We start from the raw sequence: 26,462 nt of genomic DNA, 5'->3' as shown, positions 1-26,462 counted from the left end.
CCCCTTAGAGGCCCCTGCAGGTCGCTGTAGCGGCCCCTGCGCTGGCCCCTGCACTGGCCCCTGCACTGGCCCCCGTAGCGGCTCTGGGCGTCTGTGTTGTTGGCAGTGTGGAGGCCTCTTCAGTGGCCCCTGTAGCGGCCCTGTCCACAGCGTAGAGGCCCCTGTAGAGGTCAGTCGCTGTAGTGGCCCCTGCTCTGGTCCCCTCCGGTCCCTGTGTGCTTGGGCCCCCCCCCCGCTCGCTCCGCCCCCCCGCGTGCGCTCGGGCCCCGCGCTCGGGCCCCGCGCGCGGCCGGCGCTCTCCTCGTCTCCTCCTCCTGCGTCCTCCTCCAGACTCCTCCTCCTCTCTGTGCTGCTAATCACCATGACGACGACGACTGGTCCGGATTTGCTGCTAACGACACAACACAGATCAATAAAGATACGAGAAAGAGATGAGTGCGACGGAACTCTAGAACCTTCTGACAAACGGAGACGGAAGAACCACTGCATCTCAATGTATTTATAACTATTTAACAAGAACAAGTCAAAGTAACCCTTTTTTCTGCTCTTCTATGTTTGGTTGCCTTCTTCAGCAGGTGAGCTCTGATTGGCTATTGTAATAGTGACAGGTGCTGGTGACAGGGGAATGCCACTGGTTGGGGGGGGGCGAGGGATGGGGTGGGCTCAAATAAAAGTTGGATATATAATAAGAATAAGAATAAAGAGTATACTTTTGCACACCAAAGTAAACGGCAGCTGTGTTTCATGCATTTCTCTGTCTGCGCGACTCTGCCCCCTGCTGGTTCACACACACACTGCACACACACACACACACACACACACACACACACACACACACACACACACACAGACACACAGACACACACACAGACACACACACACACACTGCACACACACACAGAGACACACACACACACACTGCACACACACACACACACACACACACACACACACACACACACACACAACACACACACACACTGCACACACACACACACACACACACACACACACACACACACACACACACACACTACACACAGAGACACACACACAGAGACACATACACACACACTGCACACACACAGAGACACACACACATACATACACAGAGACACTCACACACACACAACACACACACACATACACACACCACACACACACACATACACACACACAGACACACTCACACACTACACACACACAGAGACACACACACACAGAGACACACACACACACACACACACACACACACACACACACACACACAGAGACACACACACACACACACACACACACACACACACACACACAGAGACACACAAACACAGAGACACACACACAGACACACACAGAGACACACACACACATACACACACGCACATACACACACACACACAGAGACACACACACACACAACACACACACACAGAGACACACGCACACACACAGAGACACACACAACACACACAACACACACACACACACACACACATACACATACACACACACACACAGGTCACAGCCTCTGGACCAGAGTGTGCCCGGGACATGTGCCCGGGACATGTGCCCGGGACATGTGCCCGGGACATGTGCCCGGGAGCGTGTGTCCGGGTTTAGGAGCCACAGGTAAGATTTATCAGAATAACTTCGACGAATGTTCAACGTTTGGTTTGAGTTTCTCTTTTGTTTCCTCGAATAAAAAGGTCTGATTAAACGGCTCCTATTATGATATTTTCTGATTTTTGTTTTAATCTGATGTCGTTTCTTCGTCACAAACAAACCTGGAGTTTCTGGATTTGTGTTTCAGAAAGATTCATTTGTGTAAAATTTAAATCTGTTCATATTTGTTTGTAAGTGAAATGGAAATTTACAATTTTGCTTTTTTTCTGTATGAACATGAATTTACAGACGAAACGAGACTCAAAAATACAACAACACTTCACAGAACGAACCAGAACTAAACCAGGACTAAATCCAGACTAACCAGGACCAAAAACAGGACTGAACCAGGACTAAACCAGAACTGAACCAGGACTAATCCAGGACTAAACCAGGACTAAACCAGGACTAAATCAGGACTAAACTAGGACTTTTCAGTTCATATTCTGATGATAAAATCCACACAACATTTTCTGTTCGACTCGACTCATCCAGAGTTTAACAACATTTATTTTCTGAATTTTCCTGACAGTTTTTTACTCTGTAGTTTAGTTTCCTTCTCACGTTTGACACAAATCTGCAGGTTTTGGTTCATGTGGACGATTTCAAACCTGGAATTACAAATCTCGACTGAACTAAAAGGAAAAGGAGCTGTTCAAAAAACTACCACTGTATGACATCACGAGGTGGAACAGAGCGTTTAGATCTTTACAGGTGTCAGTGTGTCGAGGTGAGAATGAAACAAACAAAACTCCAGGTTTGTTTTTGAGGAGAAACATCAGAGTGAGATGTTCCTCTCGCAGGAGTCTGGGCCGTGGGATGTTGGAGATTTAAACTTTAAAGAAACTGTCTGTGAAACTTTGATTTCAGATTCAAAAATCATGATCTGAGTTCAAATGATTTAGATGCTGATTTAGAATCACAAAACCTCTGGACGTGACGGTTGAAGTTGTTTCTGTTTTAATTTGATGTTTTGGTTTGAGACGATCTTCGATCAGAACGAGTCTCACTGACCAGAGGTGAGACCTGCGAGTCACGACCTGGACTCGAGTCAGACTTGAGTCACTATTTTTAGAACTAAAATAAAATGGACTAAGATTTGGACTCGACCTGGACTTGAAGCTCAGTGACTTGGGACTTGACTCGGACTTGAAGCTCAGTGACTTGGGACTTGACTCGGACTTGAAGCTCAGTGACTTGGGACTTGACTCGGACTTGAAGCTCAGTGACTTAGGACTTGACTCGGACTTGAAGCTCAGTGACTTGGGACTTGACTCGGACTTGAAGCTCAGTGACTTGGGACTTGACTCGGACTTGAAGCTCAGTGACTCGGGACTTGACTCGGACGATGTTTCTCCTTAAAAATCCATGTTTTTATCAAATCCTTTTCTATTTTCAGTCGATAAATGCGACGCTGAATTTAACAGAAACAAACTGGAACATGTGGCTCCCACTTCTGTTTGTACTTTGGATGGACCTGAAGTACTGCAATACTCAAAAGTACTACAGTATTAACAGTACAACACAGTAATATACAGAAATGTAAAGTACAATAGAGTAAAACAAAGAACTACACAGAACCTGATCCTTCTGTTTCAGTGGAAACACACCACAAAATAACTGTTTTTAAACATTTTTAAATCTGGATTCTTTCTGTTCTGATGTAAAGATTCACACTGACATTTTGTCAAAACATTTAAAAAAGACAAAATAACTAAATACATTTCTACAATGATATATAGATACTCAAATATAAATAAACCAGGACTTTAGTTTAAAATTCATATAAATTGTAAAAATCTAAACTGTATTTGGTATTTTTTTGGTTTAAAGACTTGAAATGACTTGAAGCTCAAAGCAGACGACTTGGACTTGACTTGGACTTGACTTGGTTTTATGGACCAGAGACTCGAGACTCGACTTGGACTTGTCTGTGTTTGACTTGGTGACCTGGAGTCTCCTGCTGGACACGACTCAAAGTTGAATTCCGGTGAGTTTAACCTAAAATCTCTGATCTGGACCTGAACCTGAACAAACGTCTGAGTCTCAGAGCGAAGGTTCCGTCCAGTTTCTTTAAGTTTATATTTATGATTAAACTAAAGTAAAAAGGTTTGTTTTTAAATCCAGTTTCTCCTTCAGCGACTTCAACATCAGAGCAAAAATTTAACCACGAAGACCTGAGTCTCCTGTTTAAAGACGCACTGTGTAACTTTTCTGGTAAATGTTCAGTGTCTTGTTGGTACTCAGGACCTGGTCTGGACCTGGTCTGGACTCAGGACTCTCTCAGGTCTGGACTCAGGTCTGGACTCAGTCTGGACTCAGGTCTGGACTCAGGTCTGGACTCTGGACTCAGGTCTGGACTCAGGTCTGGACTCAGGTCTGGACTCAGGTCTGGACTCTGGACTCAGGTCTGGACTCAGGTCTGGTCTCTGGTCTCAGGTCTGGACTCTGGACTCTGGTCTGGACTCAGGTCTGGTCTCTGGTCTCAAGACAAAGGTCTGGACTCAGGTCTGGACTCAGGTCTGGACTCAGGTCTGGACTCAGGTCTGGACTCAGGTCTGGACTCTGGTCTGGTCTGGAGGTCTCTCAGGTCTGGACTCTCTGGTCTGGACTCAGGTCTGGACTCAGGTCTGGACTCTGGTCTCTCAGGTCTGGACTCAGGTCTGGACTCAGGTCTGGACTCAGGTCTGGACTCAGGTCTGGACTCAGGTCTGGACTCAGGTCTGGACTCAGGTCTGGACTCAGGTCTGGACTCAGGTCTGGACTCAGGTCTGGACTCTGGACTCTCTGGACTCAGGTCTGGACTCTGGACTCAGGTCTGGACTCAGGTCTGGTGGACTCAGGTCTGGACTCAGGTCTGGACTCAGGTCTGGTCTCAGGTCTGGACTCAGGTCTCTGGACTCAGGTCTGGACTCTGGTCTGGACTCAGGTCTGGTCTCAGGTCTGGACTCAGGTCTGGTCTGTTCAGGTGAAGATGACGTCATCAGGTTTTTATTCTGGAGTTTTATTTTTTTTCTCTTTAGGAGAAAAATGTTGAAATTATTTGAAAACAACTTTTTAGAAAATCTGTGAACTTTAAGGTTTTTTCCTCGTCAAAATCAGAGTTTTGTTTTGTTTCATTCACGTGTTTGAGTAAAACTTTATTTTTCGTCTGTTTACATCTGTAAAGCTCCAAACGCTCTGCTCCACCTGGTGATGTCATCAAGTGGTGGTTTTCAAGTGAACAGATCCTTCGAAAACTCCAGGTCTGAAATGATTCTCCAAACGATTCTGTCAGAGCTGGGACCAAGTCGTCGTTTTGTAAGTCTCAAGTCTTTGAACTCAAGTCCAAGTCAAGTCCCAAGTCAAATACAGTCAAGTCCAAGTCGAGTCTCGAATCTCTGGTCCATAAAAACAAGTCAAGTCCAAGTCGTCTGCTTTGAGCTTCAAATCATTTCAAGTCTTTAAACCAAAAAATACCAAATACAGTTTAGATTTTTGCAGTTTATATGAATTTTAAATTAAATTGTGCTTAAAAAAATCCTAGTATATTTATATTGATATTTGAGTTGTAGAATTGTTCATTTTTCTTTTTTAAACGTCTTGACAAGATCTTCGTGTGAATCGTTACATCAGAACAGAAAGAATTCAGGTTTAAAAGTGTTTCTCAAGTCACAGGCCTCAAGTCCGAGTCGAGTCCCAAGTCTTTGTCCATTTTATCAAGTCAAGTCTCAAGTCCTAAAAATAATGATTCAAGTCTGACTCGAGTCCAGTCGAGTCACGAGTCTCACCTCTGGAGTCTGGTGAAGGTGTGAGACGTGGGAACATGTTTTATAAAACTGCACAAAACTTTCCAAACATTAAAAATGTGAAAATCTCCACATCATCAAATTTATTTTGCTGCTTTTATTACTGATGCTTCACGACTCGACTCTGGATGAGCGGAAGAAAATGGATGAAACTGATTTTTAATATTAACAGAAGAACGAGTCTGAACAAGTTCTTCTGTTTTGTTCAGGATCAGAACATGAGTTGAGTTTGTTGTTGTGTCGTCGTCGTTTCCTTTAAGTTTTGTTCTTTCTTCTCTTGATCGTTGTGGATAAATTGTTCATCAAAAGAATTCATTTACACAGAAAAATATGAACCAGAAGCGGGACACTTCCAGATGATGTTGTGAAAAAGCTCTGTTCCCTCCCTGAGCTGCAGAAGCTGCACTAGCACAGACTCAGGGTTTATGTTTGAAACTCACTGGATTTCAGTTTTGAACCTGCAACTGAACGAGAGTCACGTGAGTCTTATTTGAAGTGAATAATCATTTTTAAAACGAAACACCAAATTATAACATCGTGTCCAGTGTTTTTATAATTCAGAATAAATCAACATGACAATTGTTTTTAGTAAAACTTGTGTTTGATCTGAGCACCTGTGATGTTGGAGACGCAGTTCCTCGGTGTCTCCTGCGGGAGGCGCTGCGCTCATTTCCACATCCTGTTCCAAACCCGAAAAAAACAAAACAAAAACGAAATAAATCTTTACCATTTATTATTATTATTATTTATTCATTTGTGTTTCTTTTTAAGTTTCAAGATCTGTTTTATTACTTAAATCCGCTCTCTTTAAATTTACGTCGTTTAAAGTTTTTGTTTCTGACGTTTCCGTGTTCATGTGCGCATGCGCGGGTCCGGCTATTATGCATCATGTCCACGCGCCGCTCGCGCCCTGACCCGAGCTCCGTGACCCGAGCTCCGTGACCCGAGCTCCGAGACCCGAGCTCCGAGACCCGAGCTCCGAGACCCGAGCTCCGTGACCCGACCGAGCTCCGTGACCCGAGCTCCAAGACCTGCGTGGATCTTCAGAGAACTGCTCCCGCTCTGCGCACCAGGAACCCGCGGTGAGGACCGAGGACAGGACTGGACCAGGTTTGGACCAGGGACAGGACCTGACTTGGACCGGGTTTGGACCAGGTTTGGACCAGGGACAGGACCTGAATTGGACCAGGTTTGGATTCGGGTTTGGACCGGGTTTGGACCGGGTTTGGACCGGGTTTGGACCGGGTTTGGACTAAAGCCCAGACAGACCTGCAGTGCCTGTGAGGGTCGGGGGAGGACAGCTGAACTGTGAACACATCTGACTTTTTACATTTTTTTAACCAGAATTTCAAAATAAACCTCCCCAGTTTGTTTGAGGTTGGTGAGAATAAAATTGTAAAACGATTGTGAAATTAAGGAAAATTGTTCTGCAGAGACAAATCCTGACTTATTCAAAATGAATGAGTCACAATTATTTTAGTGTTTTGATCATTTTTATTTATTTATTTATTTTCTGTATTTTACCAAATCAAATGTCAGTTTGTTTCTTTTTACTGTTGCAGGATCAGTTTGGTCAGAAACAGAGACACTGGGACTTTTCTTGTATAAACTGGGGCAGATCTGTGTTTTTGTACAAATCTGTGGGACAGAGACACAGACTCAGGACTGAGACTGTCCCAGGAACAGGGACGACTGACACACTGAACAAATGTGTGTTGTGTGTCTGTGTCTGTGTGTCTGTGTGTGTCTGTGTGTGTCTGTTGTGTGTCTGTGTGTGTGTGTGTCTGTTGTGTGTCTGTGTCTGTTGTGTGTCTGTTGTGTGTCTGTGTGTGTCTGTTGTGAGTCTGTTGTGAGTCTGTTGTGTGTGTGTGTGTGTGTGTGTGTTGTGTGTGTCTGTTGTGTGTGTGTGTGTGTTGTGAGTCTGTTGTGTGTCTTGTGTGTGTGTGTGTCTGTTGTGTGTCTGTTGTGTGTGTGTGTGTTGTGAGTCTGTTGTGTGTCTGTTGTGTGTCTGTGTGTGTCTGTTGTGTGTCTGTTGTGTGTCTGTGTGTGTCTGTGTTGTGTGTGTGTGTGTTGTGTGTCTGTTGTGTGTCTGTGTGTGTCTGTGTGTGTGTCTGTCTGTTGTGTGTCTGTCTGTGTGTGTCTGTTGTGAGTCTGTTGTGTGTGTGTCTGTTGTGAGTCTGTTGTGTGTCTGTTGTGTGTGTGTCTGTTGTGAGTCTGTTGTGTGTCTGTGTGTGTCTGTTGTGTGTGTGTCTGTTGTGTGTCTGTTGTGAGTCTGTGTGTGTGTGTCTGTGTGTGTCTGTGTGTGTGTGTGTGTGTCTGTGTGTGTCTGTGTGACTGTGTGTGTCTGTTGTGTGTGTCTGTGTGTCTGTTGTGTGTGTGTCTGTTGTGAGTCTGTTGTGTGTCTGTTGTGTGTGTGTCTGTTGTGAGTCTGTTGTGTGTCTGTCTGTGTGTGTCTGTTGTGTGTGTTTCTGTTGTGTGTCTGTTGTGAGTCTGTGTGTGTCTGTTGTGTGTGTGTCTGTTGTGTGTCTGTTGTGTGTGGTTGTCTGTTGTGTGTCTGTGTGTGTCTGTTGTGTGTGTGTTGTGTGTGTTGTGCGTCTGTTGTGCGTCTGTTGTGTTGTGGTTTAATCTGAAGGAGCAGACACGTCCTCTGGGGAGTGTCCGTCACACCCAGCTCCAGCAGCACTGCACCGTTTTTCTCGTTTTTTTTTTTACTCCAAAACCATCATGACTGAATAAATGTGCAGTCGAGCTGTTTAAAGTCACACTGTGGAACATTCCAGGCAGAACAAGGACTTACAGTATCCATAGAAACAAGTAGGTGACAGACCCTCAATGTAAATAAACATGTTTTCTTACATTTTTATTTGTCAAATGTTCATCTCTGTGCACACTGGACGAGCTTTGGTCCAGTTTACATTATGGTTGCCTTGGTAACAGTTATGGAATTTCCTACTGGGATCATTTTAATCAAATTGTAAAACTACAAAATTAACAAACTGGACAATTTTAACTTTCTTTGTAAAATCTTAAATATTATGAACTTAACGGTGCTTTGTGTCACTTTCCTGGTGCTTTTCTCCTTTTAGATGTTGTTGCTTTTTGGTCTGGAATGTTCCACAGTGTGGCATTAAACCTTTCTATCTCCACGGAGACCAAACCAGGTCAAGTTCCAGGTCAGATCAGATCTGTGGAGAGGCGACTCCGCTCACAGTCAGAAGGCAGAATTTTTGACTCTAAAACTTCCTGTAATTGATTAAATGTGAAGTGGAGCTGTTAAAAGTCACAATGCGGAACATTCCAGACAGAGCAGTGACGTCTCCATAGAAACAAGCAGGTGACGGACCCCCAAGCCGAAAAGTTCCACAGTGCAGCTTTATTTCTGCTCTTTTTGTGTCATTTATGGTGGATATTTAAGTTCAGTGACAGAAAACTGGACAGAACGTGTTTGTTTAAAACGTGTTTGTGTAAAACGTGTTTATGTCGTGTTTCTCCTCAGGACGAGTCTCTGATGTGGACGTCCACCTCGTGACATCATGGGGAGCGTGGCGGTTCTGGGCGGGGGCATCGGGGGCCTGGCTGCCGCCTACTACCTGAGCCGGAGCGCCAGGGCAAAGGTAAACGTGGGCGAGGCTGGCACCGCTGGCACCGCTGGCACACATCAGACACTCATCTGTGTTAAAGGTGCATTGCGTAACTTTTCTGGTTCAGTTATGGTTTTGTCTAGAAAGTTCTCAGGTCTGTCTGAAGGGAAATGACCTGAGGCGACATTACAGGTCAGATCTGTGGAGAGTCGCCCACATTCACAGAGCAACACAAACAAATGTGATGAATAAAACTGGAAAGTTCCACACTGCAGCTTTAAAATGAGTCGAAACTAGATCCTCATTTTTCACAGATATCGATGCTAATAAAGTCTCAGTGACACTTCAGGTCAACAGTGGGTGACTTGGCATGACTCGTGTGGATGACCTGGTGTGACCTGGTGTGGGTATTGTAATCAGCATTGAGTATCGAGTCTGTTCCTTTGTGTGGAATTTGATTTTGCGATTAGCGTGGTGACCTGGTGTGGGTGACCTGGTGTGGGAGATCGGTGTGGGTGACAGGTGACATGTTATAAGTACTTGGGTGTGTTATTTGATTCTCAGCTCCAATGGTCCAGCAGGTACAGTCTGTCTGCTCAAGAATCACCAGCGTCTCTATTTTTTAAGACGGCTTAGGTTACATGGAGTTGACACCAATGTAATGCTGTTGTTTTATAAAACATGCATAGAATCTATCTTACGCTATGACATGTCAACATGGTTTGGTGACCTGTCAGTCAAACTTAAAGCACAGATTTTTTCCTAAAAGACCTTGACTAAAAGAGCAGGTAAAATAATGGGTGTGGCCCCAAGCTCACTTCAGCAAATTTTTGAGGAGACTGTGAGGAAGCTCGGCAGGAAGGTGATCAATGACCCAACCCATGTTCTTCACAGTCAGTTTGAGTTGATGCCATCAGGCAGAAGGTTCAGGTCCCAAACTGTAAACTGAACAGATTCAAACATTCTTTTGTACCACTAGCTGTTAAATTGCTTAACTCAGATAATGCAGTCAAAAAATAATTATAAAAGGCTTAGGGATTGTGCAATCAAAACTGCACATAGGCTTAGGGAATGTGCAATAATTAAATCTGCACATAGGCTAAGGGAATGTGCAATAATTATAACTAAAACTGCACATAGGCTTAGGGAATGTGCAATCAAAACTGCACATAGGCTTAGGGAATGTGCAATCAAAACTGCACATAGGCTTAGGGAATGTGCAATAATTATAACTAAAACTGCACATAGGCTTAGGGAATGTGCAATAATTAATAGAACAGAAGAATGCAAGGGCCTGTTAAGGATAATTTAAGGGTCGTGTTGGTGCATCACTCGTGGTCATACTGGTCTCATATTTACTTTGTTTTATGGTGTTTGTTTATGTGCTGCTTTGTGTTGTGTCGTCCTGTTTTTTTTGATAAAACATGTTACCCCCCTGTCCCAAGACAAATTTCTCCCATGGGAGACAATAAAGGATTATCTTATCTTATCTTATCTTATCTTACCTGGTGTGGGTGACCTGGTGTGGGAGATCTGATGTGACCTGTGTGAGTGACCTGGTGTAACTCGGTGTGACTCGGTGTGACCTGGTGTGACTCGATGTGTTTCAGGTGGTGGTTCTGGAGCAGAGCGGGCGGTTCGGGGGGTGGCTCTGGTCCTGTCGTGGGTCTGGTGTGACTCGGTGTGACCTGGTGTGTTTCAGGTGGTGGTTCTGGAGCAGAGCGGGCGGTTCGGGGGGTGGCTCTGGTCGTGTCGTAGGTCTGGTGTGACCTGGTGTGACTCGGTGTGACCTGGTGTGACTCGGTGTGACCTGGTGTGACTCGGTGTGTTTCAGGTGGTGGTTCTGGAGCAGAGCGGGCGGTTCGGGGGGTGGCTCTGGTCGTGTCGTAGGTCTGGTGTGACCTGGTGTGACTCGGTGTGACTTGGTGTGACTCGGTGTGACCTGGTGTGACTCGGTGTGTTTCAGGTGGTGGTTCTGGAGCAGAGCGGGCGGTTCGGGGGGTGGCTCTGGTCGTGTCGTAGGTCTGGTGTGACCTGGTGTGACTCGGTGTGACCTGGTGTGACTCGGTGTGTTTCAGGTGGTGGTTCTGGAGCAGAGCGGGCGGTTCGGGGGGTGGCTCTGGTCGTGTCGTAGGTCTGGTGTGACCTGGTGTGACTCGGTGTGACTTGGTGTGACCTGGTGTGACTCGGTGTGACCTGGTGTGACTCGGTGTGTTTCAGGTGGTGGTTCTGGAGCAGAGCGGGCGGTTCGGGGGGTGGCTCTGGTCGTGTCGTAGGTCTGATGGAGCTGTGTTTGAGTTGGGGCCCAGAGGAGTGAGACCTGCAGGAGCCTCAGGACGAAACACACTCAACCTGGTGAGTGTCCACTGTCCACTGTCCTCTGTCCTCTATCCTCTGTCCACTGTCCTCTGTCCTCTGTCCTCTGTCCTCTGTCCTCTGTCCTCTGTCCTCTGTCCTCTGTCCTCTGTCCTCTGTCCTCTGTCCTCTGTCCTCTGTCTCTCTCTCTGTCCTCTGTCCTCTGTCCACTGTCCTCCTCTGTCCTCTGTCCACTGTCCTCTGTCCTCTGTCCTCTGTCCTCTGTCCTCTGTCTCTCTGTCCACTGTCCTCTGTCCTCCTCTGTCCTGTCTCTGTCCTCTGTCCTGTCTCTGTCCTCTGTCCTCTGTCCTCTGTCCTCTGTCCTCTGTCTCCTCTGTCTCTGTCTCTGTCTCTGTCCTCTGTCCCTGTCCTGTCCTCTGTCCTCTGTCCATCTGTCCTCTGTCCTCTGTCCTCTGTCCTCTGTCCTCTGTCCTCTGTCCTCTTGTCCTCTGTCCTCTCTCCTCTGTCCTCTGTCCTCTGTCCTCTCTCCTCTGTCCACTGTCCACTGTCCTCTGTCCTCTGTCCACTGTCCTCTGTCCTCTGTCCTCTGTCCTCTGTCCACTGTCCTCTGTCCTCTGTCCTCTGTCCTCTGTCCTCTGTCCTCTGTCCTCTGTCCTCTGTCCTCTCTCCTCTGTCCTCTGTCCTCTGTCCTCTGTCTCTGTCCACTGTCCTCACTGTCCTCTGTCCTCTGTCCTCTGTCCACTGTCCTCTGTCCTCTGTCTCTCTCTGTCCTCTGTCCTCTCTCCTCTGTCTCTGTCCTCTCTGTCTCTGTCCTCTGTCCCTCTGTCCTCTGTCCTCTGTCCTCTGTCCTCTGTCCTCTGTCCTCTGTCCTCTGTCCTCTGTCCTCTGTCCTCTGTCCTCTGTCCTCTCTCCTCTGTCCACTGTCCACTGTCCTCTGTCCTCTGTCCTCTGTCCACTGTCCTCTGTCCTCTGTCCTCTGTCCTCTGTCATCTCCTCTGTCCTCTGTCCTCTGTCCTCTGTCCTCTGTCTCTGTCTCTGTCTCTGTCCTCTGTCCTCTGTCTCTCTGTCCTCTGTCCTCTGTCCTCTGTCCTCTGTCCTCTGTCCTCTGTCCACTGTCCTCTGTCCTCTGTCCTCTGTCCCTCTCTCCTCTGTCCTGTGTCCACTGTCCTCTGTCTACTGTCCACTGTCCTCTGTCCTCTGTCCTGTGTCCTCTGTCCTCTGTCCTCTGTCCTCTGTCCTCTGTCCTCTGTCCCTCTCTCCTCTGTCCTGTGTCCACTGTCCTCTGTCTACTGTCCACTGTCCTCTGTCCTCTGTCCTCTGTCCTCTGTCCTCTGTCCTCTGTGTCTGTCCTCTGTCCACTGTCCTCTGTCCTCTGTCCTCTGTCTGTCCTCTGTCCTCTGTCCCTGTCCTCTGTCCACTGTCCTCTGTCTCTGTCCCTCTCTCTCTCTGTGTCTCTGTCCTCTGTCCACTGTCCTCTGTCCTCTGTCTCTGTCACTGTCCACTGTCCTCTGTCCTCTGTCCTGTGTCCTCTGTCCTCTATCCTCTGTCCTCTGTCCTCTGTCCTCTGTCTGTCCTCTGTCCTCTCTCCTCTGTCCTCACTGTGTCCTGTCTCTGTCTCTGTCCTCTGTCCACTGTCCTCTGTCCATGTCCTCTGTCCACTGTCCACTGTCCTCTGTCCTCTGTCCTCTGTCCCACTGTCCACTGTCTGTCCACTGTCCACTGTCCACTGTCCTCTGTCCACTGTCCTCTGTCCACTGTCCTCTGTCACTGTCCTCTGTCCTCTGTCCTCTGTCCTCTGTCCACTGTCCTCTGTCCTCTGTCCTCTGTCCTCTGTCCTCTGTCCACTGTCTCTGTCTGTCCACTGTCCACTGTCCTCTGTCCTCTGTCCCCTGTCCACTGTCCTCTGTCCTCTGTCCACTGTCCTCTGTCCACTGTCCCTCTGTCCACTGTCTCTCCTCTGTCCTCTGTCCTCTGTCCACTGTCCTCTGTCCTCTGTCCTCTGTCTGTCCTCTGTCCACTGTCCACTGTCCTCTGTCCTCTGTCCTGTCCTGTCTGTCCTCTGTCACTGTCTGTCACTGTCCTCTGTCCACTGTCCACTGTCCACTGTCCTCTGTCCTCTGTCCTCTGTCCTCTGTCCTCTGTCCACTGTCCTCTGTCCACTGTCCTCTGTCCTCTGTCCACTGTCCTCTGTCCTCTGTCCTCTGTCCTCTGTCCTCTGTCCTCTGTCCCACTGTCCTCTGTCCACTGTCCACTGTCCTCTGTCCACTGTCCTCTGTCCTCTGTCCACTGTCCTCTGTCCTCTGTCCTCTGTCCTCTGTCCTCTGTCCTCTGTCCTCTGTCCACTGTCCACTGTCCACTGTCCACTGTCCTCTGTCACTGTCCACTGTCCTCTGTCCTCTGTCCTCTGTCCTCTGTCCACTGTCCTCTGTCCTCTGTCCACTGTCCTCTGTCCTCTGTCCACTGTCCTCCACTGTCCTCTGTCTCTGTCTCCTCTGTCCTCCTCTGTCCACTGTCCACTGTCCATCTGTCCTCCTCTGTCCCTCCTCTGTCCACTGTCCTCTGTCCACTGTCCTCTGTCCACTGTCCTCCTCTGTCCTCCTCTGTCCACTGTCCTCTGTCCACTGTCCACTGTCCTCTGTCCACTGTCCCTCACTGTCCACTGTCCCTCTGTCCTCTGTCCTCTGTCCATCCTCTGTCCACTGTCCTCTGTCTCTGTCCTCTGTCCACTGTCCTCTGTCCTCTCTGTCCTCTGTCCTCTGTCCTCTGTCCTCTGTCCTCTGTCCTCTGTCCACTGTCCTCTGTCCTCTCTCCTCTGTCCTCTCTCCTCTGTCCTCTGTCCTCTCTCCTCTGTCCTCTGTTCACTGTCCTCTATCCTCCTCTGTCCTCTGTCCTCCTCTGTCCTCTGTCCTCTGTCCACTGTCCTCTGTCCTCTGTCCTCTCTCCTCTGTCCTCTGTTCACTGTCCTCTATCCTCTGTCCACTGTCCTCTATCCTCTCTCCTCTGTCCTCTGTCCTCCTCTGTCCTCTGTCCACTGTCCTCTATCCTCTGTCTGTCCACTGTCCTCTGTCCTCTGTCCTCTCTCCTCTGTCCTCTGTCCTCTCTCCTCTGTCCTCTGTTCACTGTCCTCTATCTCTCCTCTGTCCTCTGTCTCCTCTGTCCACTGTCTTATCCTCTGTCCACTGTCCTCTGTCTCTCTCCTCTGTCCTCTGTCCTCTGTCTCTCTCTCCTCTGTCCTCTGTCCTCTCCTCTGTCCTCTGTCCTCTGTCTGTCTCTGTCCTCTGTCCTCTGTCTCTGTCCTCTCCTCTGTCTGTCCTCTGTCCTCTGTCTCTGTCCTCTGTCCTCTCTCCTCTGTCCTCTGTCCTCTGTCCTCTCTCCTCTGTCCTCTGTCTCTCCTCTCCTCTGTCTCTCCTCTGTCCTCTGTCCTCTGTCCTCTGTCCTCTGTCCTCTGTCCTCTGTCCTCTGTTCTCCTCTGTCTCTGTCCTCCTCTGTCCTCTGTCCTCCTCTGTCCTCTCTCTGTCTGTCTCTTCCTCTGTCCTCTGTCCTCTGTCCTCTGTCCTCTGTCTCTGTCTCTGTCTCTGTCCTCTGTCCACTGTCCTCTATCCTCTGTCCTCTATCCTCTGTCCTCTGTCCTCTGTCCTCTGTCCTCTGTCCTCTGTCCTCTCTCCTCTGTCCTCTGTCCTCTGTCCTCTGTCCTCTGTCCTCTGTCCTCTCTCCTCTGTCCTCTGTCCTCTGTCTCTGTCCTCTGTCCCTCTCTCCTCTGTCCTCTGTCCTCTGTCCTCTGTCCTCTGTCCTCTGTCCTCTGTCCTCTGTCCTCTGTCTTGTCTGTGGTCAAATGTCACTTTCGTGTTTTGGTCTAAAGTTCTCTTATGTCATTCACAGCCAAAGTTTGTGCTGTGTTTGTGTGTAGTTATATTTGTGTGTTTGTGTGTAGTTATATTTGTGTGTTTGTTCAGGTGGAGGATCTGGGTTTGGAGTCACAGATTCTTCCGGTCACTTACAGCCACGTGGCGTCTCAGAATCGCTTCCTGTTTGTGCGCGGGAAACTCTGCAAGATGCCCGGAGGTCTGAGGTACGACGACAACACCACCCGGGCACAAACAGGGCACGAACAGGGCACGAACAGGGCACGAACAGGGCACGAACAGGGCACGAACAGGGCACAAACAGGGCACAAACAGGGCACGAACAGGGAACAAACAGGGAACAAACAGGGAACAAACAGGGAACGAACAGGGAACAAACAGGGAACAAACAGGGAACAAACAGGGCACAAACAGGGAACAAACAGGGTACAAACAGGGCACAAACAGGGCACAAACAGGGCACAAACAGAGAACAAACACGGCACAAACAGGGCACCAGCACCCGTGTCTGAGAGTGGGAACTAAACCCCACCAGCACCAAACCCTGTGTCCTGAGTCTTGTCACAGGAGTCAGTTTGTGTGATGTTGGACTCACATTTGCAGCTTCGTGTTTAAAAACTGTAAAAATCTAAAGTTTGTGCTGCTTCCTGTGGCCTCTGCAACAAACTCACACTCTGTTCACCTTCACCGGAAAACGAAACGCGCGGGGGACGACGGCTGGTGTATTTCCCGACACTGGACTTGCATGAATCTGTAATAAAAACTTTTATCTTTATTAGATTTTATTACAGTTCTACGTGGACATGTGATAAAACCGAGGATTCAGCAGCAGTGTCTTCACACCCTGCAATTTATGATTATAATTTAACAAAAATTAAATTAAACAAATTATAAGACACAAACAATGAATAGGCAATTTATAAAAGGAAAAAATAATGAATACAGTGAAGAGAACCGGGACATTTTCTCACTTTTCCCAGATTTTTTCAGATAAGACAAGAATTTGACAAAAATAAAACCAGATTCAACCCAGGATCAAATTAGACCTAAACCAGGTCTAAAACAGGATTAAACCAGGTCTATCCTAGATCTAAACTAGGTCTAAATTAGGACTGTATAAGGGTTAAACAAGGCCTAAACAAGATCCAAACCAGGACTAAACTTGGTCTAAATAGGATATTTATAAAAGAAAAAAAGTAAGACGACAATAACATGAAGAAAACCAAGACATTTTCTCAGTTTTTCCAGATTTTGTCAGACAAGACAAAAATTTTACAAAAATAAAACCAGAATAAACCCAAGGTAAAATTAAACATAAACCAGGTCTAAATCAGGACTAAACTCGGGTCTAAATAGGTGATTTACAAAAGGAAAAAAGAAAGAAAACAATTACATCTCGATGAAGAAAACTGGGACATTTTCTCAGTTTTCTCAGGTTTTGTCAGAGTTCCGATCTCCGTCAGATGTGTTTCCGATCGTCATCCACATGTTTCCAAACGTTTGCATGTTCGGTGACGTCATCGTGAACAGAGCCTGTTTCAAGTACTACGTGACATCACACAGCACTGCCCTGATCACAGACGGAGACCGAAATGTGTTTCCCTGTTCGACCAATCACAGCGTCTCTCTGTTTGAAATGTGGTTGTGGGCGGAGTTAGGTGGTGTGAGGTGTGTTCTCAGCGTGACCTCTGACCTCTGCCCCCCCCGCAGCGGCGTGTTGAGGACCACGCCGCCGTTCTCGCGCCCGCTCCTGCCTCAGCTGCTCAGGGACGTGTTCGTGCGCCGGGGGAAGGACGAGGACGAGACTCTGCACGCCTTCGTCAGCCGCAGGTTCAGCCCCGAGGTACGAGCACTTAAAGCTGCGCTGCGGGACGTTTCCTTCACCCGACGTCTCCATGGAGATGTTCTTTGTTTGTCTAGAATGTTCCACAGCATCGATTAAACCTGCAGGATCTGACAGGAGAGAAACGAGCGAGTTATTGTTGTATTTTTGAGCAAAAGAAACACTCACAGTTAAGAAATGCTACATGTTTAAAGCTGCATTGTGGAACTTTTCTGGTGGAGGGTCGTCACCTGCTTGTTTCCATGGATACATCACTGCTCTGTCTGGAATGTTCCACAGTGTTTTACACATTAAACAGCGCGACTTTACATTTATTCAATCACAGGAGGATTTAAAGCTCAAAAACCCTGAGGAAAAACTGTGACTGCGAGTGGCGTCGCCTCTCCACAGATCTGACCTGGTACTTGGTCTGGTTTGGTCTCCATGGAGATAGAAAGGTCGTACTGTGGAAGATTCCAGACAAAGGAATAAAACCAGGACTAAAACTAGGACTATAAACAGGCCTAAACTGGGCCTAAAATCGGTACTAAATCCAAGTCTAAAACCAAGACTAAAACCGGGACTAAACCAGAATTGAACCAGGTCTAAAACCAGGTCTAAAACCAGGTCTAAAATAGGTCTAAACCAGGACTAAACCAGGACTGAACCTCAAAAATCCCTACAAAAACAGACATTGTGACAGTGAGCGGAGTCGCCTCTCCACTGATCTGACCTGGAACTTGGTCTGGTTTGGTCTCCGTGACGATAGAAATGAGTTTAATGCTACACTGTGGAACATTCCAGACAAAGCAACACAAACAAACTCCACGGAGAAAAGCGTCTGACGGAGCCTCCACCGGAAAAGTGACACAGTGCAGCTTAAAAATCCCAGTGTAGAACATTCCAGAGACAAAACAGTGACATCTCCATGGAGACGAGCAGGTGGTAGGGGAGAAGTTCCGCAGTGCAGCTTTAATCGTCCCTGTGGTGTGTGTGGTTGGCGCAGTTGGCGGACATCGCGGTGGACAGTCTGTGCCGGGGAGTCTTCGCCGGAGATTGTCGTAAACTGAGCGTCCGCGCCTGTTTCCCCGACCTGCACCGAGCCGAGCGCCAACGAGGCTCCGTCGTCCTGGGCATGATCCTGGGCTCAGGTCTGTGCCCGTCTGTGCCCGTCTGTGTCTGTGTCTGTGTCTGTGCCCTGTCGTGTCTGTGCCCGTCTGTGTCTGTCTGTGCCCGTCTGTCTGTGCCCGTCTGTCTGTGTCTGTCTGTGTCTGTGCCCGTCTGTGCTTCATAATACTGTACAGATAATACTCCCTACAACTAACCCAGTACATAAGGCTGAGTTGTCGTATAGTTGTATTATCTGTTTCACAAGGGCGAGTTGTACAGTTGTAAGGAGTATTATCTGCTGTGTGTGTGTGTTGTACAGTTGTAGGGAGTATTATCTGAGTTGTTGTACAGTTGTAGGGAGTATTATCTGGTGTGTGTGTGTGTTGTACAGTTGTAGGGAATTTTATCTGGTGTGTGTGTGTGTTGTACAGTTGTAGGGAGTATTATCTGCTGTGTGTGTGTGTTGTACAGTTGTAGGGAGTATTATCTGCTCTCTGTGTGCGCAGGGCCCAGTGTTGACGTGGCCCCGGGGCCCCTGGCTCTCAGGGCTCAGAGGGAGGGCTGGGCTCAGTGGTCCCTGCGCAGGGGCGTGCAGGTGCTCCCTGACGCTCTGGTGCAGAGGCTGGAGCAGGACCGCACCGTGCACCTGCGCACACGAGCACCTGTCAGGGGCCTGGAACACTCACCTGCCGGATGGACGGTGAGACACCAACACCTGTCACGACAAATACACCTCCCTGTCTGTCCCTGTCTGTCCCTGTCTGTCCCTGTCTGTCCCTGTTTGTCCCCGTCCGTCCCCGTCTGTCCCTGTCTGTCCCTGTCTCCTCCTGTCTCCTGTAGGACATTAATTGTGTGTCTGTCCTCTGTAGATCCACACAGAGGACGGGGACGTGTCTGTGGATCACATCATCTCTGCTCTGCCGGCCAAAGGTAAAACCTGCACCTGTCTCACCTGTCTCACCTGCACCTGTCCCCTCTGCACCTGTCTCACTTGCACCTGTCTCACCTGTCCCTCTGCACCTGTCTCACCTGTCTCACCTGTCCCCTCTGCACCTGTCTCACTTGCACCTGTCTCACCTGTCCCCTCTGCACCTGTCTCACCTGTCTCACCTGTCCCCTCTGCACCTGTCTCACTTGCACCTGTCTCACCTGTCCCCTCTGCACCTGTCTCACCTGTCTCACCTGTCCGTGTCCCTGTCGTGTCCTCAGCCCTGGCGGAGCTCCTGCCCGTCTCCTGTCAGTCTCTGGTGAGTCTCCTGCGGCAGGTGCCCTACGTCACCGTGGGCGTCGTCAACCTGGAGTATCAAGGCTCAGTGCTCCCCGAGAAGGTACTCACCCTGACATGTACTCACCCGAGAAGGTACTCACCCTGACATGTACTCACCCGAGAAGGTACTCACCCTGACATATACTCACCCGAGAAGGTACTCACCCTAACATGTACTCACCCGAGAAGGTACTCACCCTGACATATACTCACCCGAGAAGGTACTCACCCTGACATGTACTCACCCGAGAAGGTACTCACCCTGACATGTACTCACCCGAGAAGGTACTCACCCTGACATGTACTCACCCTGACATGTACTCACCCTGACATGTACTCACCCTGACATGTACTCACCCTGACATGTACTCACCCAGAAGGTACTCACCCTGACATGTACTCACCCTGACATGTACTCACCCAAGAAGGTACTCACCCAAGAAGGTACTCACCCTGACAGGTACTCACCCTGACATGTACTCACCCGAGAAGGTACTCACCCTGACATGTACTCACCCAAGAAGGTACTCACCCTGACATGTACTCACCCTGACATGTACTCACCCGAGAAGGTACTCACCGCAATGAGTACTCACCGCAACATGTCCTCACCACAACATGTCCTCACCCCAACATGTACTCACCGCAAGAAGTACTCACCGCAACAAGTACTCACCGCAACAAGTACTCACCCCAACATGTCCTCACCGCAACAAGTACTCACTGCAACAAGTACTCACCCTGACACATACTCACCGCAACAAGTACTCACCGCAACGAGTACTCACCGCAACAAGTACTCACCACAACATGTCCTCACCACAACATGTCCTCACCGCAACATGTACTCACCCTGACACGTCCTCACCACAACACGTCCTCACCCCAACATGTCCTCACCACAACATGTCCTCACCGCAACATGTACTCACCCTGACACGTACTCACCGCAACACGTACTCACCGCAACACGTCCTCACCCCAACATGTCCTCACCGCAACATGTACTCACCCTGACACGTCCTCACCACAACACGTCCTCACCCCAACATGTCCTCACCGCAACATGTCCTCACCCCAACATGTCCTCACCGCAACATGTACCCTCTCCTCTCTTCTCCTCTGAAGTTCTGTGGTTCTTTTGTCCCTCAGGGTTTTGGGCACCTGTTGCCGTCGTGGGAGGACCCCGGGGTGCTTGGCGTCGTCTATGACTCTGTGTTCTTCCCTGAACACAACAGCCCCGGCACAGAGAGCACCCGCCTCACGGTGAGTACCCGCCTCACGGTGAGTACCCGCCTCACGGTGAGTACCCGCCTCACGGTGAGTACCCGCCTCACAGAGAGTGAGGACATGTGGAATGTAGGAAACAAAAATAAACTCAGACGAGCTCCAAACCTGTTCTATTTTTACAAATCTATAAAAACACTTTACCCTTTGATTTGAACCGTGTTCACACTCTGGGCCTTTGTTGACCCTGAGGCCGAGTTCTGAGTTGGACATTTATCTTTTTTCTGCTGTAGTTTTCATTCCCGCCTCTGTCCACAAATCCCGCAGGATTAAACTCTGTCAAACACAGAGAAGCAAAAAGGAAAAAGTGTGAGATTAAACCACGTCCGCAAGTTTAGTCTCCTTAAAATGTTTTTATTAAGGCCAAATCAAATCTCCAGCACAAATGATGAATGAGACAAACATGAATCATTTGTTTTATTTTACTCTTAGGTTTAGTTCTCGTCCTCAGCCGCATTGAGCTTTCAGAATGTTTCATGTCGGGTCCCTCGGGTGCAGGGCTCCACCCTGAGCCACAGCCGAGAAGTGAAACCATTTCAGGAGCTTCATCATGAACGTCACCTGAGAGAAAGACAAAGAACATAAAATCATTCAGTTATTTAAGATTTTTGGTGATTACATAATTGCACAGATCTTGCCTCACGTCTGCTTCTTCTGTGTGGAAACAAAACAAAGTCATAAACAGAAAGAAAAATCCTTGTAAGTCAGAGTTTTACAGGAGGTGCTCGGTTTGCTTGCCGCTGTCTCTGGCAGGTGATGATGGGCGGGGCCTGGTTCCAGGAGGTTTTTGGAGACCCGGACCAGGTGAGTCCAGACCTGCTCCTGTCCACAGCCGAGTCTGCGGTGAAACGACACCTGGGCATCAGAGAGCGCCCCCTGTGGAGCAACGTGGCACTGCACCGGGTAAACACACACACACACCACTGCACAACACACACACACACTCACAGCAACACAACACACACACACACTCACAGCAACACAACACACACACCACTGCACAACACACACACCACTACACAACACACACACACTCACAGCAACACACACACACACACACACACACACACACACACACACACACACACACACACACTACACACACACACACACACACACACACAACACACACACACACACACACACACACACACACACACACACACACACACACACACACACACACACCACACACAACACACACACACACACACACACAACACAACACCACACACACACACACACACACACACACTCACACAACACACACACACACACTACACACACACACACAACACACAGACACACACACACAACACACACACAGACACACACACACACACACACACACACACACACACACACACACACACACACACACACACACACACACACACACACACACACACACACAAACACACACACACACACACACACTCACACACAACACACACACACACACACACACACACAACACACACACACACTCACACACACACACACACACACACACACACACACACACACACACACACACACAACACACACACCACTACACAACACACACACACACTCACAGCAACACAACACACACACACACACTCACAGCAACACAACACACACACCACTACACAACACACACACACACTCACAGCAACACAACACACACACCACTACACAACACACACACACACTCACAGCAACACAACACACACACCACTGCACAACACACACACAGACACACACACACTCAGCAACACAACACACACACTCACTGATACACAACACACACACACTCACAGCAACACAACACACACACCACTGCACAACACACACACAGACACACACACACACTCACTGATACACAACACACACACACACACACTCACAGCAACACAACACACACACCACTGCACAACACACACACAGACACACACACACACTCACAGCAACACAACACACACACACACTCACAGCAACACAACACACACACCACTGCACAACACACACACCACTGCACAACACACACACAGACACACACACACTCACAGCAACACAACACACACACTCACTGATACACAACACACACACCACTACACAACACACACACACACTCACTGATACACAACAGAAACACACACATGCAGACACACAACACACTCACTACAACACAACACACACAGACACACACAGACACACACTCACTGTAACACACAACACACACACACTGATACACAACAGAAACACACACATGCAGACACACAACACACACTCACACACACTGATACACACTCACAGCAACACAACACACTCACCACTACACAACACACACAGACAAAAACACACAGACACAAAAACAACACACAAAATACTGGAGTTGTATTATTCTTCTTATTGTGCATGATTCATGACACAGATTTGTATTTAACTTCTTCTTACAAACAGTTTTTTTCATTCACAAAAGTTTTTCTGAACTGAAAACATTTTCGGTTCTGGAAAAACAAATCCTCTGAACATTCAGGACTCACAAGAACAAAAACTTTATTGTTTTGGAAGATTATTACGACAAAAATTCTAATTCCTCCATGATTATAAGTTATTTACTTTGATAAATTATTTTCTAAATCAGACCTGAGCCTTGTGCAGCTCTGGGGCTTCGTTCGGCTCTTTTGTTTGACTCTGATTGGCCCGTTTAAAAATATTTTTTACAAAATAAACATATTTTATAATTTTACCTCAGTTTCTGAAAAGTTGTGATAAGGTCTGCAGAAAGAGTTTCTTTTTTTTAATCACTTTATTTTTATTGTATTTGACAAATTTATAAACATAACAAGAAGATAGAAAAAAGAGGAGAAATAATAATAATAATAATAATAAAAGGAAATCAAAACAGAAACAGAAGCCTAGGTGACACTTGAATATTCTACTTTTGCATATATAACGTCCATTTTTCCCATTTCTTCTTCATTTCATCTCAGCCTATGAAGAGTTTCACTGAGTCTGTTTGTGTTGTTCCTCTCCTCAGGACTGTATCCCCCAGTATCACCTGGGACACGCACAGAGAGTCAGTAAGTCTTCTACTGTTTTTACCACTGCTCCTCCTCTCCTCCTCCTCTCCTCCTCCTCTCCTCTTCCTCCTCCTTGTTTGCTCCTCCATCAGTCCAGACCTTCTCCTGCTCTCCTCCTGCTCTCCAGACCTTCTACTCTAATCCTTCTCTCGTGTTCTCCTCCTCCACTTCTCCTCCCTTAATCCAGACCTTCTCCTCAGACGCCCTCTTCCTCTCCTTCTACCCTCTCCTCTTCCTCCCTTCCTTCTCATTTCCAGACCTCTTTCTTCCCTTTTTCTCCTCACATTCCCCTCTTCTCATTCTCTCCTTTCCTGATTCCTGATATCCTCCTCCTACTCCTCCTCTTCCTCTTCCTCCTCCTCTTCCTCCTCCTCCTCTTCCTCCTACTCCTCCTTCCTCCTCTTCCTCCTCCTCTTCCTACTCCTCCTCCTCTCCTCCTCCTCCTCTTCCTCTTCCTCTTCCTCCTCTTCCTCCTCTCCTCCTCCTCTTCCTCCTCCTCTCCTCCTCTCCTCCTCCTCCTCTCCTCCTCCTCTCCTCCTCCTCTCCTCTCCTCCTCTTCCTCCTCCTCTCCTCTCTTCCTCCTCCTCCTCCTCTTCCTCTCCTCCTCCTCTCCTCCTCTCCTCCTCCTCCTTCCTCTCCTCTCTCCTCTCCTCTCTCCTCCTCTCTCTCCTTCCTCTCCTCTTCCTCTCCTCCTCTTCCTCCTCCTCCTCCTCCTCTCCTCCTCTTCTCTCCTCCTTCTCTCCTCCTCCTCCTCCTCCTCTCCTCCTCCTCCTCTCCTCCTCCTCCTCTCTCCTCCTCTTCCTCCTCTTCCTCCTCTCCTCCTCTTCCTCTCTCCTCCTCTCCTCCTCCTCTCCTCCTCCTCCTCCTCCTCCTCCTCCTCCTCCTCCTCTCCTCCTCCTCTCTCCTCTCCTCCTCCTCTCCTCCTCTCTCCTCCTCCTCTTCCTCCTCTTCCTCCTCCTCCTCCTCCTCCTCTCCTCCTCCTCTTCCTCCTCCTCTCCTCTCCTCTCTCCTCCTCTCTCTTCCTCCTCTCTCCTCCTCCTCCTCCTCCTCCTCCTCCTCCTCCTCCTCCTCCTCCTCCTCTTCCTCCTCTCCTCCTCCTCCTCCTCTCCTCTCCTCCTCTTCCTCCTCTCCTCCTCCTCTCCTCTTCCTCCTCCTCCTCCTCCTCCTCCTCCTCCTCCTCCTCCTCCTTCCTCCTCCTCTTCCTCCTCCTCTCTTCCTCCTCTTCCACCTCCTCTCCTCCTCCTCTCCTCCTCTCCTCCTCCTCCTCCTCTCCTCCTCCTCCTCCTCCTCCTCCTCCTCCTCTTCCTCCTCCTCCTCTCCTCCTCTTCCTCTTCTTCCTCTTCCTCCTCCTCTTCCTCCTCCTTCCTCTTCCTCCTCTCCTCCTCTTCCCCCTCCTCCTCTTCCTCTTCCTACTCCTCCTCTTCCTCTTCCTACTCCTCTTCCTCCTCCTCTTCCTCTTCCTCCTCTTCCTCTTCTTCCTCCTCTTCCTCCTCCTCTTCCTCCTCCTCCTTCCTCTTCCTCCTCTCCTCCTCTTCCCCCTCCTCCTCTTCCTCCTCCTCCTCTTCCTCCTCCTCCTCCTGCTCTTCCTCACTCGTGTCCTCGTGTCGTCACAGATCAGATGCGCGGCTTCATCGATGAGGCTCGTTTGCCGTTGTCTCTGGTCGGCTCCTCGTACGACGGCGTCTCGGTGAACGACGTGATCTTCAGTGGACGTTCTGCGGTGGAGACGCTCGAGGCTCAGACGTGAAAAACCACGAAAAAACACAAAAAAACTGCACTGTGCCTTTGTAAAGAAGAAGTGTTTTTGTAAACTATTTAAGTGAAAGTGTAAAGTGACGGCAGCACTGGTGTAAAAATAACAGAGAGAATAATATAGAGCCGTGTCTAATTTGAATAAAAAAATAATAATAGAAATGATTTTTAGTTCTGTTGTGTCCTTCACGCTGCAGCTGTTTTGTTTTATCTACTTTGAAAACTGAAACTACAATTTTAAAGAGGAAATATTCTGCAAAATTTACTTTTTATTTTTTATTTTTGATATGTTCTAATGTCGTTTTCTCGTCACAAACAAACCTGGAGTTGTGTTTTGTTAAAATCATTTGGATCGTTTCACTCCTGGAGTTGCCAGTCTCTACTGAACTAAAGCTAAAAGTCATGACATCACAAGGTGGAACAGAGCGTTTGGAGCTTTGGAGACTTATATAAAGAGTTAATAAAACGTGAATGAAACAAAACAACTCCAGCTCTGATTTTGAGGAGGAAACAACATCAGAACATGATTTAAAGTTCACATGTGTCAGTTTTGTTTGATATGAGACGTTTAACCTCAATAAAACTCGAAAACTTAACCATTATTGTAAAACTCTACAGCAAAATCGTTAAAATGTTGAAACCTCATTTTGCTTTTTGAACCAAGACACCAAAAAATGACCAATGTTTTTTGTTATTAATAATAAATCAGCATTAAATATATCTCCTCTGAACATGTTTTGTTTACTTCAGATCTTGGGGAAACTGGTCACAGTTTATGGAATTTAAAATAAAAGTTTTACAGAGGTTTCAGTTCCTTCATTGTTGCCTCTTTTCTGGAACGTTTCAGCCTCTGGAGTTTATTCAGTCTCTTATCGATTCTGTTCTGATAAATAAAAGTTTGTTTCTTCATTCATTTTGTGTGGTTTCATAAACATAAACTGATAAC

At 48.1% G+C, this 26,462-nt stretch overlaps 1 protein-coding gene across 3 annotated transcripts; it reads left to right on the top strand.

Moving 5' to 3' along the window:
* The first annotated feature begins 6,346 nt into the window (after window positions 1–6,346).
* On the top strand, window positions 6,347–26,429 carry ppox (protoporphyrinogen oxidase). 3 transcript variants are annotated; one of them, XM_055163608.1, is made up of 14 exons: window positions 6,371–6,402; window positions 6,477–6,532; window positions 8,947–9,064; window positions 11,252–11,386; window positions 15,301–15,416; window positions 16,921–17,053; window positions 18,039–18,183; window positions 18,649–18,842; window positions 19,012–19,072; window positions 19,352–19,470; window positions 20,562–20,675; window positions 21,450–21,599; window positions 23,722–23,764; window positions 25,378–26,429. In XM_055163608.1, the coding sequence occupies exons 3-14, from the start codon at window positions 8,984–8,986 to the stop codon at window positions 25,509–25,511; spliced, it is 1,425 nt and encodes a 474-aa protein (XP_055019583.1). In that variant the 5' UTR covers window positions 6,371–6,402; window positions 6,477–6,532; window positions 8,947–8,983; the 3' UTR covers window positions 25,512–26,429. The 3 variants fall into 3 exon arrangements, with proteins under 3 accessions (XP_055019584.1, XP_055019583.1, XP_055019582.1); XM_055163607.1 differs by lacking the exons at window positions 6,371–6,402; window positions 6,477–6,532 and adding an exon at window positions 8,118–8,264; XM_055163609.1 differs by lacking the exons at window positions 23,722–23,764; window positions 25,378–26,429 and having other exon boundaries at window positions 6,347–6,532; window positions 20,562–20,705; window positions 20,742–21,593.
* The last annotated feature ends 33 nt before the right edge of the window (window positions 26,430–26,462 follow it).

The sequence above is a fragment of the Boleophthalmus pectinirostris genome, unplaced genomic scaffold (genome assembly GCF_026225935.1).
Source record: "Boleophthalmus pectinirostris isolate CB_2022bp ecotype Guang Dong unplaced genomic scaffold, ASM2622593v1 HiC_scaffold_6, whole genome shotgun sequence".
NCBI classification, from domain to species: Eukaryota; Metazoa; Chordata; class Actinopteri; order Gobiiformes; family Gobiidae; genus Boleophthalmus; species Boleophthalmus pectinirostris.
This window is presented reverse-complemented; position numbering and strand designations above follow the sequence as displayed.

Excerpts from the sequence above, each read along its gene's own strand:
- ppox (XM_055163608.1), top strand. The coding sequence starts at position 8,984 with ATGGGGAGCGTGGCGGTTCTGGGCGGGGGCATCGGGGGCCTGGCTGCC. Across the intron at positions 18,184-18,648 it reads GGGCATGATCCTGGGCTCAG|GGCCCAGTGTTGACGTGGCC; the intron begins GTCTGTGCCCGT and ends CTGTGTGCGCAG. Across the intron at positions 21,600-23,721 it reads GCAACGTGGCACTGCACCGG|GACTGTATCCCCCAGTATCA; the intron begins GTAAACACACAC and ends TCCTCTCCTCAG.